Genomic DNA, 16513 nt, shown 5'->3' on the forward strand with positions numbered 1-16513 from the left:
TAAGAACTCAAATACAATCAAAAATACCTCGAACACAAGAATGAAAAATAAGACCAATGAAAACTCAGAAATAACACTTGAACTTCTGTGTAGTTAATTAAAACTTCCAGTAACCACTTTTGTGTCTGCATTTGGGTCCTGTCAAACCTCCACCCCTCTGTGACAGGGATTGTGTCTTTACAATATGCTGGCAAAGACTGATTTGTTTTTTGCAATCTGCAAAACATTTAAATCTAAATAAGTAATTTTTTTTTCTTAAAATAAGTGCAGTTTTTTCTTGAATTAAATGGGTACACTGCAAAAATGATCTAGAAATAAGTAAAAATTTCTCAAATTAAGTGTATTTATCCTTAATTTGAGTGTCTCTTTAATCTCCTCAATCCAAGAACAAATGCACTTATTTTAAGAAAAAATGACTTATCTAGATTTGGATTTTTTCCAGTGTAAGTGAGACATTTTGCCAATGGAACAAGACAGTTTAGACTTTAGACAGATTTTATTTGTCATTTTGTTTCCATAAGTGTAAAACAAAAAGAAATTTCGTTTGGAAACCGCTCACTGGATAATTTAATCAAGTGCAGCCTTGAAAAATAGTAAAAACGACTGTAAATTTACAGTTCTAACATAAAAAAATATAAAAAAATATATGTATATATATAATGATAAAATACAATACAATAACCCATTCCACAAAACATTTAGCAGTCTAATGGCAGTGGAAGAAACTGTTGTGGAATCTGCTGGACCTGCATTCAAAGCCTCTTCCCCGAGGGTAGTTACACTTAAAATAAGAAAAAAAACAATTGCAGTCTTATTTTGAGTGCATATTATCTTATTAGCTGATTTTAAGAGTAAAAATACTCGTTCCATTGGCAGATCATCTTATTTACCTGCTCAATTAAGGGTAATACACCTAATTTAAGAATAAGGTATATTTATTTTTTTTTTCTTATTTCTAGATCATTTTTGCAGTGTATAGGCCTAAAAAAAGCATTTGGAAAAATCCATGTTATTGGCAAATAGATTTCAAAGATAAATATTTTTGGCATTTCTGGTATGTATTTGCCGGGGTACATTTTGAAAAATAAATCTCAAATGTCTTTTTCATTTTAATAAAGTAAAAGGATGAGCAGTGTTGAAGAAGAAAATGAAAATGCAAACAGGATTATTGATTACTAATTTAATTTATCAGTCAAACAATGCAGCCACATTCTTAAAATGAAAAAGCATTTCTGGAAAAGGTTTTTCATTTGAAATATTGTAACGATTTGCTTCCATAGTTTTAAAGCTCATCGTTTTATATTGTATATTTAAGCTCAACACCTCGTCACGATTAATTTCCCACCAAATCAGAAGCTGGAATAAAGATTTGAAATAAGAGAGAGAGAGAGAAGAGAGGGATAGAGATAGGGAGAGAGAAGAGAGGGAGAGAGGGGGAGAGAGAGATAGGACTACCAGCCTGCTGAGGACAAACTTGCAAGAAGCGGAGCATGCAGAAAAAGCTCCGCTGAACATCAGTGCAGCTGCGCGGCTCCTGGTGAGGCTACACGCGGCGATAGGAGCGGAGCTTGTTGCGGATAACACCATGATTGCCACAACTCAACAAAACATGACCACCGAGCTGGTAGGTTTGCTTTTTGCTCTGTTTTATTCATACTTTATGTTTCCCTGCCTTGTATTCAATGCAGAGGTGTGTGTGAGTATGTGCGTCTTTCTGCTCCAGTGGAGACACGCAGCGGGGAAATTGGTGATTTCGCTCCTTGACACTTTCCCCGCTACTGTCCATCTTCCGGACAGGCTTGCCTGTGTGCACTGTGCTGGTGATTGGTGTGAATCTGACATCCAGTCCATTTTGTCCCATGCTGCCTCTCAGAGCCCCTGCATCGTTAAGAAAGCTCAATTTTCCAAGATGATGATTAGTCCCAGCAGCCAGTCCCCTCCAGCATGAACGCACTCATTGACAAAGGGGGGGCTGCCTGCACAGTATGATTGATTAGCCCTCTGCTGCAAAGGTGTATGGTCAATGCATGAGCATTTGGAGGCAGGACCTTTTTAAATAGCACTTAATTGGAACAGTTTCAACTAAATGAAAATAAATAAATTGCCTGTATGACCCATAGTCTATTTGTAACAGCAATGATTTAAAGATTTTGCAGGTTTGCATCTGTAAAGCTGTGCTTGAATGAGAGAATGAATAATATTATAAATATACACTGATAAAGAAAGCAGTTGTAACTAAAGAAATAGCATTGCTGTACCAGTTCCCACACAGTTTATATTCAATAAACCTGAGTAGATGTGTTCAATTCCAACTATTTTGTTAAAATGAAAATTTGCATTCAATTTGTTCAAATATGTAAACGTTTATTACAATATTTAAGCACACATAGTGAAACATGCTTATTAAAAGACATGATGTGCGTGTAAGGTGTGCTGAAAAAAAATAATGCACTAATTTTTGGCATTTAATTGATCGTATTTAGTTACTTTAACACAATTGTTTCATGTTGGCTGGGTAGGACATGAACAATTTTGTTAAAGTAATTAAATATCAATTAGCAAATGCCAAAAGCGGTTGCATTATTTTTTTTTCAGTGTGTTCTGATGGTTTTATTTGTTTTAATCATGATGACTTTCAGCTTATAGTAGCACAACCTTTAAGTTTTAAATCTTACAAAAATAAAACTCATACATTTCACCAGGATGCGCTTATAGACTTTCTTAAAATAAATTAAAAAGCAATCGTTTGTTGGTAAAGCTGACTCAAATTGACTCCATATTCTTTGCTTGGCTCCTTGAAGTCAGTCTTTTGTGAAAAACCTTGATTCGATAATTAGTTCTTTTGAATATAATCCAAGTACACATTCTTATGAAAAACCAAAAGCCTAAATCTCTCTTTCAGAAAATTGAGAAAAGTTCATAATTACGTTTTTATTTATACTATATTGGTCTGTGATGCTATTTCTTGAAGTCCAACACTCAGGTTTACTAACCCAACGCAAAAAAACTGTGTTGTGATGCAGTTAGATCCTGCTCAGACATTTGAGAATTTCAAACTCTATCTGATTTCATATTTATTAGAGGTTCACACCAAGTAACTGGATCGTTTTAGGTTGCTCATGTATTTATGTTTAGCTTTCACTTTTTTAGTTATTTCTTTGCTTAGTGACATGTGATTTTTGGTTTGCTTCATATATCTGTACGTTCTGTTTCTCTGCTGTGCTTGGTTGGTTATAAGCACTAAAACAATTTTGGACCAAACATGCTTCCATTTTTTAAATTTGCTGTAGTTATAGCAAAGTCGTTGATAAATACAAATAGATATGTCTAGATTTTTATGATAACTGTTATGGTGGTTTTCACTGTTATTTTGAAAATACTTTTGAAATTAGAAATAAATGAGACTTGTGCTGCCTTTATGTGGTCTGGTAAAAAATCATTATCACTTGTAAAGTGGAAATTAGCAGCGCATTGTGTTCAAGTGCTTTTATTGGGGTAGCGAATAGAAACATCTCTGATGCAAAGATTATCCTGACTTGCAACTTTGGCAAGACAGGCATTTAAAAATTAAAACAAGTTGAAATGGTGTTATATATATTTTTAATTAATGTTGCACTGTATTGGCTACAAACACAACAGGAGTGAACGCTTAACAATGCAGTATTCATCATTCGCTACTCTCTCCTCTGTATTAAAAGGTCACAGTTTACCTTATCTTGGCAACTCTGCTTTCATAAAATTTTCTCTGCTTTCCAGTAGAAATTACACCAAAAGTGGGTTTTGATGTGCAAATTTCATGTTGGCTTTCGGTATTTACTATAATTACGATACCACATGAAGGCACCGATAGTAACAGCTGCAATAGTGGTTCAACTAAAAATCTTCTTGTAACTCCTTCTATTATGGGAGATTCACAATTTGAAATACTTTTTAACAAAAGTAGACCCCAAAATTCAACCAGGCAAAACAAAAATGCATTTAAACAGTTTATTAAAATTAATACTGCAGCAGGTCAGTAATACAACTCCAGCAGCAGGCACTGGAGCCACTTTGGGCACAGGGATCATGTTAGTGGCAGTTAAGCAACCCTGCTAACCTCTACCAAATCTGGGCAGTGATTTGGATCCTGAATTTTGGTTCCTTAATGATGGAGGTGTTAATGGAGGTTTGCGGATGAGAAATGCTCCACAGGTTAGTCTAAAATTTTAAAGGAGAAATCCAGGTTCTAACAAGGGACTGGGAAGGATCAATGGTCCAGAGGCAGAACCAGAGAGGCAGTATCAAAACGTAATAATCAGATCGGAAATCCACAAACTGTAACCAGGAAGTCAGGCCAGAGTCAGAGCAGAGATCAGTCCAATACAGGGAAACAGCAGGATACAGAAACCAGGGAACAAAAAGAATCACTGACCAGAAGCTGATGAGGGATCCGTCAGCAGCAGGGCATAGCAGTGGTGTTCAGAATGCAGTTGTGATCAGGCAGGCAGAGGGAATGCTAGACTTTTAACTCTACAAGGGCTTTCAAATAATCTGGCAGAGTCTGTCTGCTAGAGAGCTGAATTTAAAGGCAGCAGGACAGATGCATGAAATGAGATGAATGCAATTGCTGCCAGCAGTGGTGGAGATGATGAACTTGATTACAGCAGGGCAGGGAGACAGAATCATGAGACCATTAGCAGCCCTTTCAGTTTGGAACAAGTTTGACTTTTGCAACAGTTTTTTAGACTTTGCTCAGCTGTTAAAAACACTTATGTAGGACATTAACTAAAAATGCACAGATACTGTTCACATCGCAGATGTGACATATTTATACAGGCTGTCAGTTGTCAAGTTCAAGAGACTTTATTGTCATTCACATCACGTGTCTTGGTACCCTGTGTACATGTGGATAAACCTTTAAGTCTACTCTAGTTTTAAAGATAACTCCCAATAATGACTCTTCTCTACAAACATTATGTGTGTGTGTGTGCTGTTGTCACAGGGTGTGTCCCTGCCAATCCTAAAGAGAGACTGCTGGAACCTTTATGCTGGGCTTATTACTCATTCTTTTCCCAATGAAGTTAGCAAGGAGCCCAGTGTTGTAACCTGGGCAATATTCTCTGTCTAGTTAATGCTGAATTGCTATTAAATCCTAAGTCCTATACTGTTGTAAATTACTAAATTGAACAGCTATTTAAATAGAGGTTAAAACCAGTCAGCGCTTCTAGGCAAAGAACTGGGAATGAAAGCTCCAGTAAGTCAGAACAGTTTGTACTGTATATTTATTTATGCACTTAAGATTAACCAATCTTAAGTAAATAGTAAATATATATATATATATATATATATATATAGATATGAATATTCTATGCTAAACAAAATTATTAACATAGAATCTTTCTGTATCAAAAATACATTTTCTTATACTAGAAGTCAAACATTGAAAATAAAATAATCAAATGAAATTGCTTAATTTAAGTTAATTAGATATTTGAAGTTTATAGAGTATTTTATTTATATATTCTCTCCTACAAAATTTCCATTTATATCATATAAAGAGTACACACATGTGTTTTGATTCGTTCCTGTGTCAGGATTACTGGATACTTGTTGAGGAACTGAATACAGAGATGAAGATTCAGAGGTGATTTCTTGTCAAATTTAACAAAGAAGTAAAAATAAAGAAGCCATAATCGATCAACAAAAAGTTTGGGAACATGGGAGGGGGGTAAACCTACGAGATGAAGAAATCCTGCAAACATTAACTGCAGAGGAGGAGTAGCCTACATATGCTAAACAGAACAGTGAATGGAGTAATCAACTGATTGGGAGCAGGTGTGGACAGAAGTATCTAGAAGGGGGCTTGGGGAAAGAACACAGAATGCAAATGTAACTTAAAATTCAAAAAGAAAAGTTAAACAGAATCAAAAAGTCCAGAAAGGACAGAATCATTACATAAAATATACTCTCATGCACTGGTTTTCTCTATGCAACACTTTCTTTAATTTTGTATTTCACAATTATTCATTGCAATAAAATTTACATGTCGAATAATCATAAAATTACAATCTGACAACATTTTTCATGGAGCTTCAGCCTCTCCATATTTACTCTGATGGATTTTTGTGTATTTTAGAGAATAGACTCTTCAAAATGTAAACCTAGTTGGTAAAATACTGAGGAAGCTAACCCTTGACATTAAATGGCACTCAGGTCTTTAGGGCTTTGGCTTGTGTGATGAAACCCAATTGAAATGTGCCAGAAACCGTCTGTTTCATAATCCTGAAGCAATTCCTCTCCGTCGGGAAGGGCCACAGTATGCTGGAGGTTTTGCAGATGACCTTTTTACCTGCAAATTTCAGCTTATGTCAACAGTTCAATGTACTGTAGCCTATAAATCTGTTAGAACAGATTGTATTTGCTCATTTTCTAGAAGGAAGCCTTATGGTTGCATTTGGTTGTAAAGTGCAAGTACCCGTTTGAAAACCATCAGTCTTCTGAGCCTTGCTTCAAATAAATGATCAAGAGATTCACCAAGGAATGAGCTTTCAAACTGTTTTCCTGTCATAGTTTCTGGTCAAATACTGAAAAAATATATATTTTAGAGAATTAGAGCATTAACTTGAACTTTGTTGTGCTTTAGTTGACATATGTGTTAAAACATAAACTTAAATCCTTTTTATAGGAATTAAAAAGAACTGCAAGTATTCTATTTTTTTTATATGTTATGATTTTTGAAAAATAATAGTAAATTGATCAAAATTTACATTTTGTCGCTTAGAAAACATTATTTAAAAGATATTAACGGGATCCTCTCTGGAATTATCTTTTAGGTTGGTGTGTAACATGTATAACACAGGATATGAAATCGCTTACAATAAATCCATATGACAGCATTTATTTGTGCAGGAACACTAAACGAAGCACAGTTTGATAGTAGAGAAGTTATTGTTTTAGTTTAGGCTCAACTCACCCTCAGTGTTTAAAATTGCATTGAATTCTAACGTTGCACATGTTATTTAATGGTAAATCCTCTCTGAGGATCCTCAGCGGGCTGTAAAAAAATAAATAAATAAAAAAAGAGTGCTCTTCATCATATTTACTCTGACTCTACATCATGTCACCCGTATAGCTCCCCCACCTCGTGTTTTCCTGATGCTTCTTGTTCCCCAAGGCAGCAACTGAGAGTACAGGATCCTTTTGTGATGCAATTTTCTTGTGTGTGATGAGAAGCATGAAAAAGGAGATAGGGGAGCCTTGCAGCTGTAGAATAAAGCAGCCGGTCTTTCATTTCACTAAGTTCTTTTTTTCTGCATTTTCTCGTAAAAGCCTGGAGGGTTTAAGAAAAAAAAAAAAAAAGAAATCTCTAGTTATAGTCTCATATGGTGTCTTTACCTTTTTATATCTCCAGCGCAGTGCTTTGGTGTACAGAAATAGCTTTAAATTGGTGGAAGATATTAATCAATACTGATCACATCTCTGTTGCTATACGTTTGAACCATGCTGAAATTACAGTCCGCTCTAATGACCATTATTTTTACTGAGGGAGTGAGAAATATTGACAAGATAATGCATATGGGTTCCTTGTTAATCCCCATCCTTCCCCTGTGAGCCATTACAATGAATCATTAAAATCAGCCTTTAGGTTATATTGAGGCCTATATTTGCCTGCAAATAAAGTGCCCACTTTAATGTCAGTGGTTCTTCTTTAATGCATTATCTCTGTGTCTTGTGTATAATTTAAATTACCAGCCATGTTTAAGGAGATTTTAAAGTATGCAAAACCAACAATGGCATGCATGCGCTCACTAATTTTTCTTCATGTGATTTATTATGAGATGCCTCAAAGACACAGACGATGGAGTTAAGGAGGTCTCCTGAGTCTAATTTATGAATTTTAAGTACTGCCCAAATCCTGCGCAGCCTATTTGTGATTCACGCACACTCTCCATATTGGAATAATCATGTTCAGTGTGACTTGTTTTCTGTAGAATGCAAAATCAATCGATATGTTGGAACATCTGAAATTTTATTGGGGCAATTTTTAGAAGACCAAGCATGTTTTTCAGGAGTTTAACGATCATGGGGTTGGCATGGTGGACAGGTTGTTGTAAATCCTCTGGGAGAGAACGTACTTTTTAAGAAACAGTGTTTAGGAGGGAGAGTAGCTGTCTAAAAGTCTCCTTCATGGCTGTATTCCTGCTATTAATTGTTTCCCTCTGGACCTTGTATAACGGTGCACCTTATTGATTCCCTCATTTGGTTGGGTGAAAATCCCCCAGCACTGCTGGCAAATGAAAGACCCTCTCTCCGCCTTCAGTTCTGTTTGGTTTTTCAAAAAATAAAAAATAAACTCTCAGGGGGATGCCTTCTGGTGATTTATTCATCAAGTGTTTAGCATTTGCACACCCTTTGCTGTTTGTCCAACACCTTATCTAAACTCCCTCTATTGCTCCTTCATCCTGCTTGAAATGAATATTCCAGCAATAAAGGATTTCCTCTTGATTTGGCTCTGCAGAAACATCTCATTGATATTTTTCCTTGTCCGTCAGGCGGCTGACTGTAACAAAACGACTGTGTCACACAGCTCAGCCCTGTCATCTGCTCACCTGTGCAAGCAAACAGTGCTGCATTAGTTTCTCCAAATGCAGCGTGACCAGCAGCCAGGCTGTACAAGCAGCTTCCCCCCATGTGCGCTCAGGGGAATCCAAGTTGGCGCATCTATACCCCATTTGAATGAATGACAAAACTCTTTACTCGTCTAGGAGGCAGGATTCTCCTCCACTGACTTCTCAGTGATTTGACCTTAATTGGAAGTAATGTCTGGGCTCCAGGGCAACAACAGGAGACGGGTATCCCCTCCTGAAAAGGAGGATTCTCAGATAATATGAGGGAGGACATGGAAATGATACTACTCCGTACTGAAATCAGTCAAGTGAGTAATTAAGTAAAAATGTCTCTGTTTGCTCCAAGACCCTGAAATCGGGTGAAGCTTAATTTTTTAACTTATTAGTATTGTGCACAGATACATTGACACATGAGTCTTGCTGTGCATGTTTGCAGCGTTTAACCACTATGTTATGTTAATTTGCTTTAATTTAATTTCTCTGCCTTAGAGTTGTTAATGTAAGCACCAAAGCTGCATTATGACTGTGTCAAAGCCTCCACACACCCTAGATTTCTTTATCAGATGGAGGAATGTGGAGTATTCCTGAGGGGCATCTGTGCGGTTAACATATACGCCCTCTTGGACATCAATCACCCAGCCTTGGACTGAACTGAGTTCAAACATCACTTATAGTTTGTCCCTGCAGGTGCAGCTTGTAGTGGTTTTAATTTGAACATGTTTTGATGCTGCAGCAAATCTTTAAAAGATGAGGTCTTGGCAGGAGTTCTTTTCTGCTGGAAGTTAGCTGTCTTTCTTTCACCTCAAAGATGAAGTGATTTATAAAAGTTTAAGAATAATACGTTCTAAAGATTTTTTTGGGAAAAGCAGATTGAACAATAGTGGCAGAAGGGTGCAAACGCTGTGTAAATACGTCACAAATTAAAAGCATCCTGCAAACTCAAAAATTAGACTAGCAAACGTAAATGTGACTAACACACAATCGCACAAAAGTCATATGAAGAAAAAATGCTTCAAGTATTAAAAAAACTATTGTGAGTTAAGAAGAATGTAATTGTGGAGCTCTAGACCACCAGGTGGGGACAATTATCAAGTCATATGGGCCCAGAACATAGAAATCACTATGAATTGGATCCGACCCTTAGCAAAAATATATACTTCTTTGGAACTTTTTAATTCATGTAGTTTTATATAACCCACAGTGGGTTTTTGTTGTTTTTTAGCAACTTGAAGCTTTTTTCCACATGTATTGTGTGTTTTTATGCCATAATCATGTATTGTTTTGCAGCCGGTTTTGTGTTTGCAACATGTTTCCACTTTGCTGCTGTGTTTCCTCTTTGATTACAGCTTTTCATTATGCAGTATTTTAAATCTTTGTGTCATTTGTGTTTGCTTGCTTTTTATTCAATTATTTATTTATTTTTATGGGGGTGCTGGGGTATTACATTGTTCATTACTTAATTTCTCATCTGAAAATTTCAAAAGCATAGCACAAATGATCCAAAAGTCTTCCTTGAACTAACAGGTTAGGGAAAAAAAGTATTTACCAAAGAACCAGCCGAATGTCCTTGTCCTTGAGAGAAGTGCCAAGAACAACAGCCCACTGTGTTTCAATAGTCCTTACTTGCTCCATGTCCCAAATGTTTTCACCAAACCCAATAAAAAAGCCTTTTGCCCACAAAGTATCCAAAATGCTGCAGTTTGACAGCTTGGTCGCCTTGAGAGAGTTAGATTGCTGGTCTTAGTGATTATTTCTTTAAAAGTTCCGTGTTTTTTATTCAGTTTGATGTAATATTTTACAGACTGTGCTTGTCAGAATTTGTAGAAGTTTTGTAAATGGACCCAAAATGAAGCGGTGGAGGCAGAGATGGGTTTTCACAACTTTAATGTGATGGTGAACACAGCCAAGAAACAAAGGAACCAGAGCAGAACAACACAGGTGATTAAGGAACTAATGAAGACAGCCTAGCAAAGACTAACTCCAGAGGTGCAGTGTGTTTGAATCCGGCGGCTGAAGCCCAGATTCGTCGGCAATTTACAGCATAACACAACGCCGTGGCCTGTTCCAATCCGAAGACTCCTTCATTCGCGGCCAACATATGAAGCCTTCTTTTCCCCTGATGGAAGGACATGTGCCGCATATCCCTAATGGACTACAATATCCCCAATTAGAGGTTAATATAATACAAGTATGTGAATAGGTTCATCTTAAATAAATGAAAAATGTTAATTTAAATGGTTAATGGGTGAGAAATGTTGTGGGAAATGTCTGGTTTATTGAAAGGTTTTATCCATCAATGTGTAAATGGGTTTGGCTGATATTTAAGCACAGTTTCCAATATCTGTGCAGTGAGTCCACTATAAATCGGATATCTGAGATGACGCTACTCCTGCTGAATCTCATGAAATTAGCACGCAACGCAGTAGTGTGAAGTTTGGCTTCCATTCTTTGTCTGCATCCTGCATCAACTGTCATGATTGCTAGGCAACGGAGGAAATGCTGAGTAAGCGACGGTGTCAGTCGGAGAAGGTTGGACCTGTTCAAATTTATAGCCAAACCCTTCAGGTCTAACACACAGTAGATATAATCGGGAAAGGAATATGGAACAATCATTGGAGTAGTTAATTAACTTGGAGCAGGTGTTGACAGAAAGAGCTGGAAGTAACCTAAAAGCTTCCAGTTTAAAGATGTATTAAGTTTTTGTTTCTCCAAATCGTAAAAACAAAAATGTAGTCTTTCATGTTATGGAAAGATCCTTTTGATACAATAGAAAATGTAGTTCTTAAGAAAATGGCTGCTTATCAATAAATCAATAGTCACTGAAAAGATCAATAAATTTAGATGAATTCATTAATCCATAACTGAAATCCCTAATAAAAGTATTTTTTGTTTCTGTTTATTTGCCTGGTTTATTTTAAAAAGCAGAATATCAGAATATATTATCTCAGTGATGGCTTTCATAGGTGGAATAAAGGTTAACAAGATGCTATGTTTTGTGGAAAAAAGTGCTGAACATAATCATAAAAACACAATCCCCTTCACATCTTCATTGTTGCCAATTTTTGCTTTGTTTTATTTTCTCTCTTTTCATGCTATCTTCACTGTCTTTTACTTTCTCCCCCCTTAGTTCTTATCTTTCTTTCACCTTCCTTTCCATCTCAGTGTCCTTTGTGTACAGTTTTACTCTCTAAATCATTTCCATTACAGTTTCATATAGCGTAACCTTATGGCAACAACCCTAATGTTCTGCTTCTGAAAGAAAATCTGTTGGGCTATCATCTAGCTCTGGGACATTCATTCCCAGAGCTATATTGGCAAAACGGGACACAAAAAAAAGAAAATATAATCCCCACAATGAAACCGGGTAGTGGGATCTGTTGTTTAGCAAGAACAGGAAAGCGTATAATGGGTTACGGTAAGATAGATGGAGCTAAAAACAGAAAACCTGTTACAAGCTGCAGTAGTCTGGCAGGTGCAGGTTTACCGTACAGAGGGACAACAGAACTGAAGATGGAAGCCATCAAAACATATTCATTTTTTGATAGGTCAAAATAAAATAAATAAAAAGAAAACCAATAAATCATCTTTTGCAGGACCTAATATTTACAGATGCACCTAAGCTTAAACTGTTTTGCAAAGAAATTTGGGTCAGAAAGGACTCAAATAACCTAAAGACAGCCGCTTTAATTGTGGATGTCATGATCCTGAAGTTTTTCAGCTTTGGGATTTCTGTAGATGTCTCTGTTTCTTTCTTTGTTGTCTATATTCTCTCAGTATTGCCTGTGTAATGCCACTGTGTTCCCAAATCGTCGATCATTCTGTGCATTTTGATATTTTCTGTAAGATTTCTCTCCTGCGTTTCTCTCCGTCTGTTCCTGCTCATTTCCTCCTCTCCCCCAGGGCTCCTAATCTATTGGTATATTTCACCTTTTTGCCAAACATTGTCTTCTCTTTCCCCTCTGTATATTTTGCTCTTTGTCAGTCTCTTTGCTGAACTCAACTGTTTTGCCAGCCTGCTTATACATCGTTATCATTTAAGCCTTTGTATTCAATAACATATATTATGGTTCAGCAAAGATTAAACTCATGGGCTCTAAATATACTGTAAATGTGCAAAACTTTTTAAAAATATATATACATTTTAAAAATCATTAATTCTTAATATTCCACTTCACACTTGTGCACATATGTGTATTAGTTGGTCACTCAAACTCACAATCATATATTGCACTTTTTGTAATCTTTTGTCAGTCATAGTAACTTCCATTCAAGGTGCTCAAAGGATGTGGCGACATGCGGCTGCGGGGGAAGGATTAAACTCTTGAATGGGAATTTCAAACTGATGAGACAAGAAAAAAAAGGTAGAACAGTTGGTGTCCTCCCAGGGAGCACGGAAGAACCGCCATCTGCTGACCACTGAATCACATAGATGCTTTTCTCTTCTGCTGCCCCCCTTTTCAAGGCGGAGGTGGGCCAGGTTGTGCAGTTGAACCAAAGGACAAAGCAGCAATAATGAAGGCTGAATTTTATGGCTGCTCTGTTCCTGAGCTCTCTCACTCCAGCAGGCACGTGACTCCAGCGCAGCAAGCCTCTCATTATGAAGGAGCAGAGTACAGTTTGGTGATGGCACACACTTGTGGTTAATTGTAAATGATGCTGATGCAGACTCATTCCATCAGTTCCCCTTGGTTGCATTCAGATGGTACATAGAGATTTGAGGCTAAGCTTGCTGCGGCAGGCTGTGGTTTTGTCAAATCTTGATGCAAACTATTATGCTTATTAATTTTACTGCCTTGTTAACAACTTTGGATGTAATTGTCACAAGAGTTTCTGATTAAATCTTGATGAACCGGACTTTCTTTCGACACAAAGTGGGACTTTCCTCCAAGATCAACTTCTAACTGTTGATAGGGGGAAAAATTATTTTGTTTTAAATCTTGAAATAAAACATATCTGAAAGCTGGTGTTTGATCCTTTTAGATACATGCAGGTTTATTTATTTCTGTAATTTAATTAAAAGTGCAACTCACTAAAGATCTGCTGAGAGCTTTAGAGTCAATGACGCAATGCAAGCGAATATCTACTGTCGGCAAATGCTCATCCTAGCGAAGCATGTCCTGAAAAATCAAAGACTCAATGCAGTCAGCTGATTTTCCTTAGAAAACTTTTCACTGTGACTGTTTTATCTGATTGAATTGTCTCTATAAAGTGATGTGATATGTTGTGAATTGGCATAATACAAATAAACAGTTTTACATGGAATATTTTGCAAGTATTAAAGGGCTCATAGAATGCAAAACAAAGTTTACATTGTCTTAATAATAATGATAGTTCAGTGGGTGAAATGGACAGAGAACTTTAAACTGCATCCACACCTCCTTTCTATGCAAATCACACAATTCTAAATTTCCACTATAAAACGGACGAATTTAAGCGTAGCACTGAATTGACGTCAATTCGGGGATGTTTGCTTATATGGGAGGGTGGGGTGGCGTGGGGTAGGTGGCGTTGTTTAAGAGGCCCATGTCCGCTGACTGGACCCGTCAGGGCCCCAGTTGGGAACGTAGCGACCGAACTTGACCCGGTGACGGTATGCATGGAGCATGGAGCCGCCTTTGTCCAGGCTACCGTCACTGGGCCGGGTTCGGTCACTCTGTTCCCCGCAGACTCCCTGTTTCAACTACAGTATGTGCTGCACTGTAGTCGACATAAATCCCGGATTATTTTGAAATCCAGACATTTTTTTAGGTATGAAAAGTAGAACATGTCTGGGAAAAAGAAGATGTCTGGTCACCCTACCATATCAACAATTTGATGTTTCAGTGAGTGAGTGCTTGTTGCTATGATGCGTCTTTGCTCAGCAGCTTCGCTCGTTATAAACCAACCAATAAGCGCACAGCTCATCTTAATATTCATGAGTAAACCATAAAAGAACATAAAAACTGTAATTTCATTCTAGGGCTTTTAACCAGGCTTACATTAGGGCTCATAGAACAGCAAATACGCCATTTTCAGCCCAACCAATTTTACACACCCTATTCAGAGTCCTTAAGGACCAGCACAAAAAATAGCCTGTATAATCATTCTATGACCGCTTTAATACTGTACCTCTAATTTTATTGATTGTGTTTTATAGCTAATGAAAACCTTAACTTGGATTTATCAGGATGATAAGAGATTAATATACAAAAAACATTGTAAAAGAAATTTTCCTGCATATATGATCAATGGGATGTAGATAAGCTGAAGGAGCTGCATGTAGCTCTGCTGCAGACTGATTGCCTCCTTTCAACAAATTTTAGTGCAGTATTTTATGGAAGCAATATAATAAGTGCAAGTTGTACATAATACACACAAATGTTCAACATTTTGTCTCGGAAGTAAACAAAATGTAGGAGCAAGACCTCTAAGAATCTGGGATTCAGCCAGGCAAGGAGTGCATTTAAAATGTTTTTCAAAACAGTTTGTAAAGTATGTTTGTGAAAGCAGGCTGGCATTCCAGAGCGGTGAGCAGCAGACTTGCTCAATGTAAAGGAACAAACTCAAGTTACAGAATGGGGATCTATCTGTTGCCACATAATTAACTTTAAAGGGACACTATGCAACATTTTTCAGTTAATTAATGTGTTCCATAACGTTATGGATGATTAAATGAGTCATTTCAGGTTGAACAAAGGTATTCTCGGCCGCCCTGGTGGTCTGTGGGGGAAATACTGCACTTGCAACTGCAGGAGCACCGACCCGCACCCACAGGCTCAGAAGTCTCGTGAGAGTCAGTCTTGCTTTACGGCGAGAACTGCTACACCCCCCAGTTAAAAGCATTCTCGTTGCTAGCACAGTGGCAATCTTTGTGCAGTTATGCTACGTTCACGCAGCAAAAGCAGCAAAATCGCGTCTGCTGCTTCATTTTTGCTGCTTGTACCAGTTAGTACTGACGCACGGCTGAAGCAGCTTTGCTGCTCTGGCTGCAAAAGTGTGTCTGAGGCGCGTTGGGTGGAGCTTCACTATCCTTTCTCTGCCTTCCAGCTATATTTGCTGTGATCAGTGGGAATAAAGTAGTTTTAATATGTTTTTAAGTGAGAAAATACACCTGAAAACGTAATCAGTGCAGTCAGTTCATTCAGATTATTATCCTGCCTTCAATATTTTTTCTGTCGGAGCCGCTCAGACCCCCACATACCAGGGATGCGCCAACAGTATGGATCCCTTCATCAGCAGCGGTTCACCGCGGCAGCTGGTAGGTGTTTTTCATCTAAATAATCCAAACTGCATATTCTGCCGGCAGATTTCTGCATTTTAAGTTAATTTAGGCGTCAATAAACTGTTTAAGAGCAGTGATCATCAGCGCTGTGTCTCTCTCCCTGCGTTAAACGCGCCCGACGCGCTGCTGCAGCCGCTCAGACGTGCTGCGCCTGCAGCTCAAAACGCGCCGCGGGACCTTTGCATGTAAACTCGCTGCTTCTGTCGCGCCAGCTACATCCAGTGTGAACGCAGCGTTAGTCATTCGCTGCTAAGCTCAAAACAACCGCGCCTGGCTTGACGGAGAAACCAGGAGAACAGCTGAGCATATTTACGACAGTGCACTTTTACTTTCGCCCTCTGGAGGGAGCCTCACTGGAAAATCAACACCGGTTGCATAGTATACCTTTAATATTAGTTTATTATCACAATTATTAGTTTAACTGGAAGAAGTAAGTTTGGTGGATTAATTAACCATTGTTTCATTCATATTTGAATTTTCTGCAGTAAAAATCTCTCACCAATGTAGAGAGAATACACCCTATGAAATATTTTTTTATTGATCAAGTGTAGTAATGTATTGCGTTGGATTGCAATTAAGGTAGCACTGCTACAAAATGGAAAAAGTAACTTGTTTTTTTAAGAGTACCTTTTCGAAAAAAGAAAAG

General features: G+C 37.6%; 1 protein-coding gene across 1 annotated transcript in view; it reads left to right on the forward strand.

Annotated features, from left to right (window-relative positions):
- The first annotated feature begins 1453 nt into the window (after positions 1-1453).
- LOC119799504 (inactive dipeptidyl peptidase 10) overlaps positions 1454-16513 on the forward strand; it is a 60234-nt gene continuing 45174 nt past the window's right edge. Inside the window, exon 1 of the mRNA XM_038309433.1 lies at positions 1454-1624. Within this exon, the coding sequence (XP_038165361.1) occupies positions 1586-1624 (39 nt within the window). The 5' untranslated portion in view covers positions 1454-1585. The remainder of the gene's footprint in view (positions 1625-16513) is intronic.

This window comes from Cyprinodon tularosa, unplaced genomic scaffold (assembly GCF_016077235.1).
Source record: "Cyprinodon tularosa strain WSP-4 unplaced genomic scaffold, ASM1607723v1 ctg66, whole genome shotgun sequence".
NCBI lineage: Eukaryota > Metazoa > Chordata > Actinopteri > Cyprinodontiformes > Cyprinodontidae > Cyprinodon > Cyprinodon tularosa.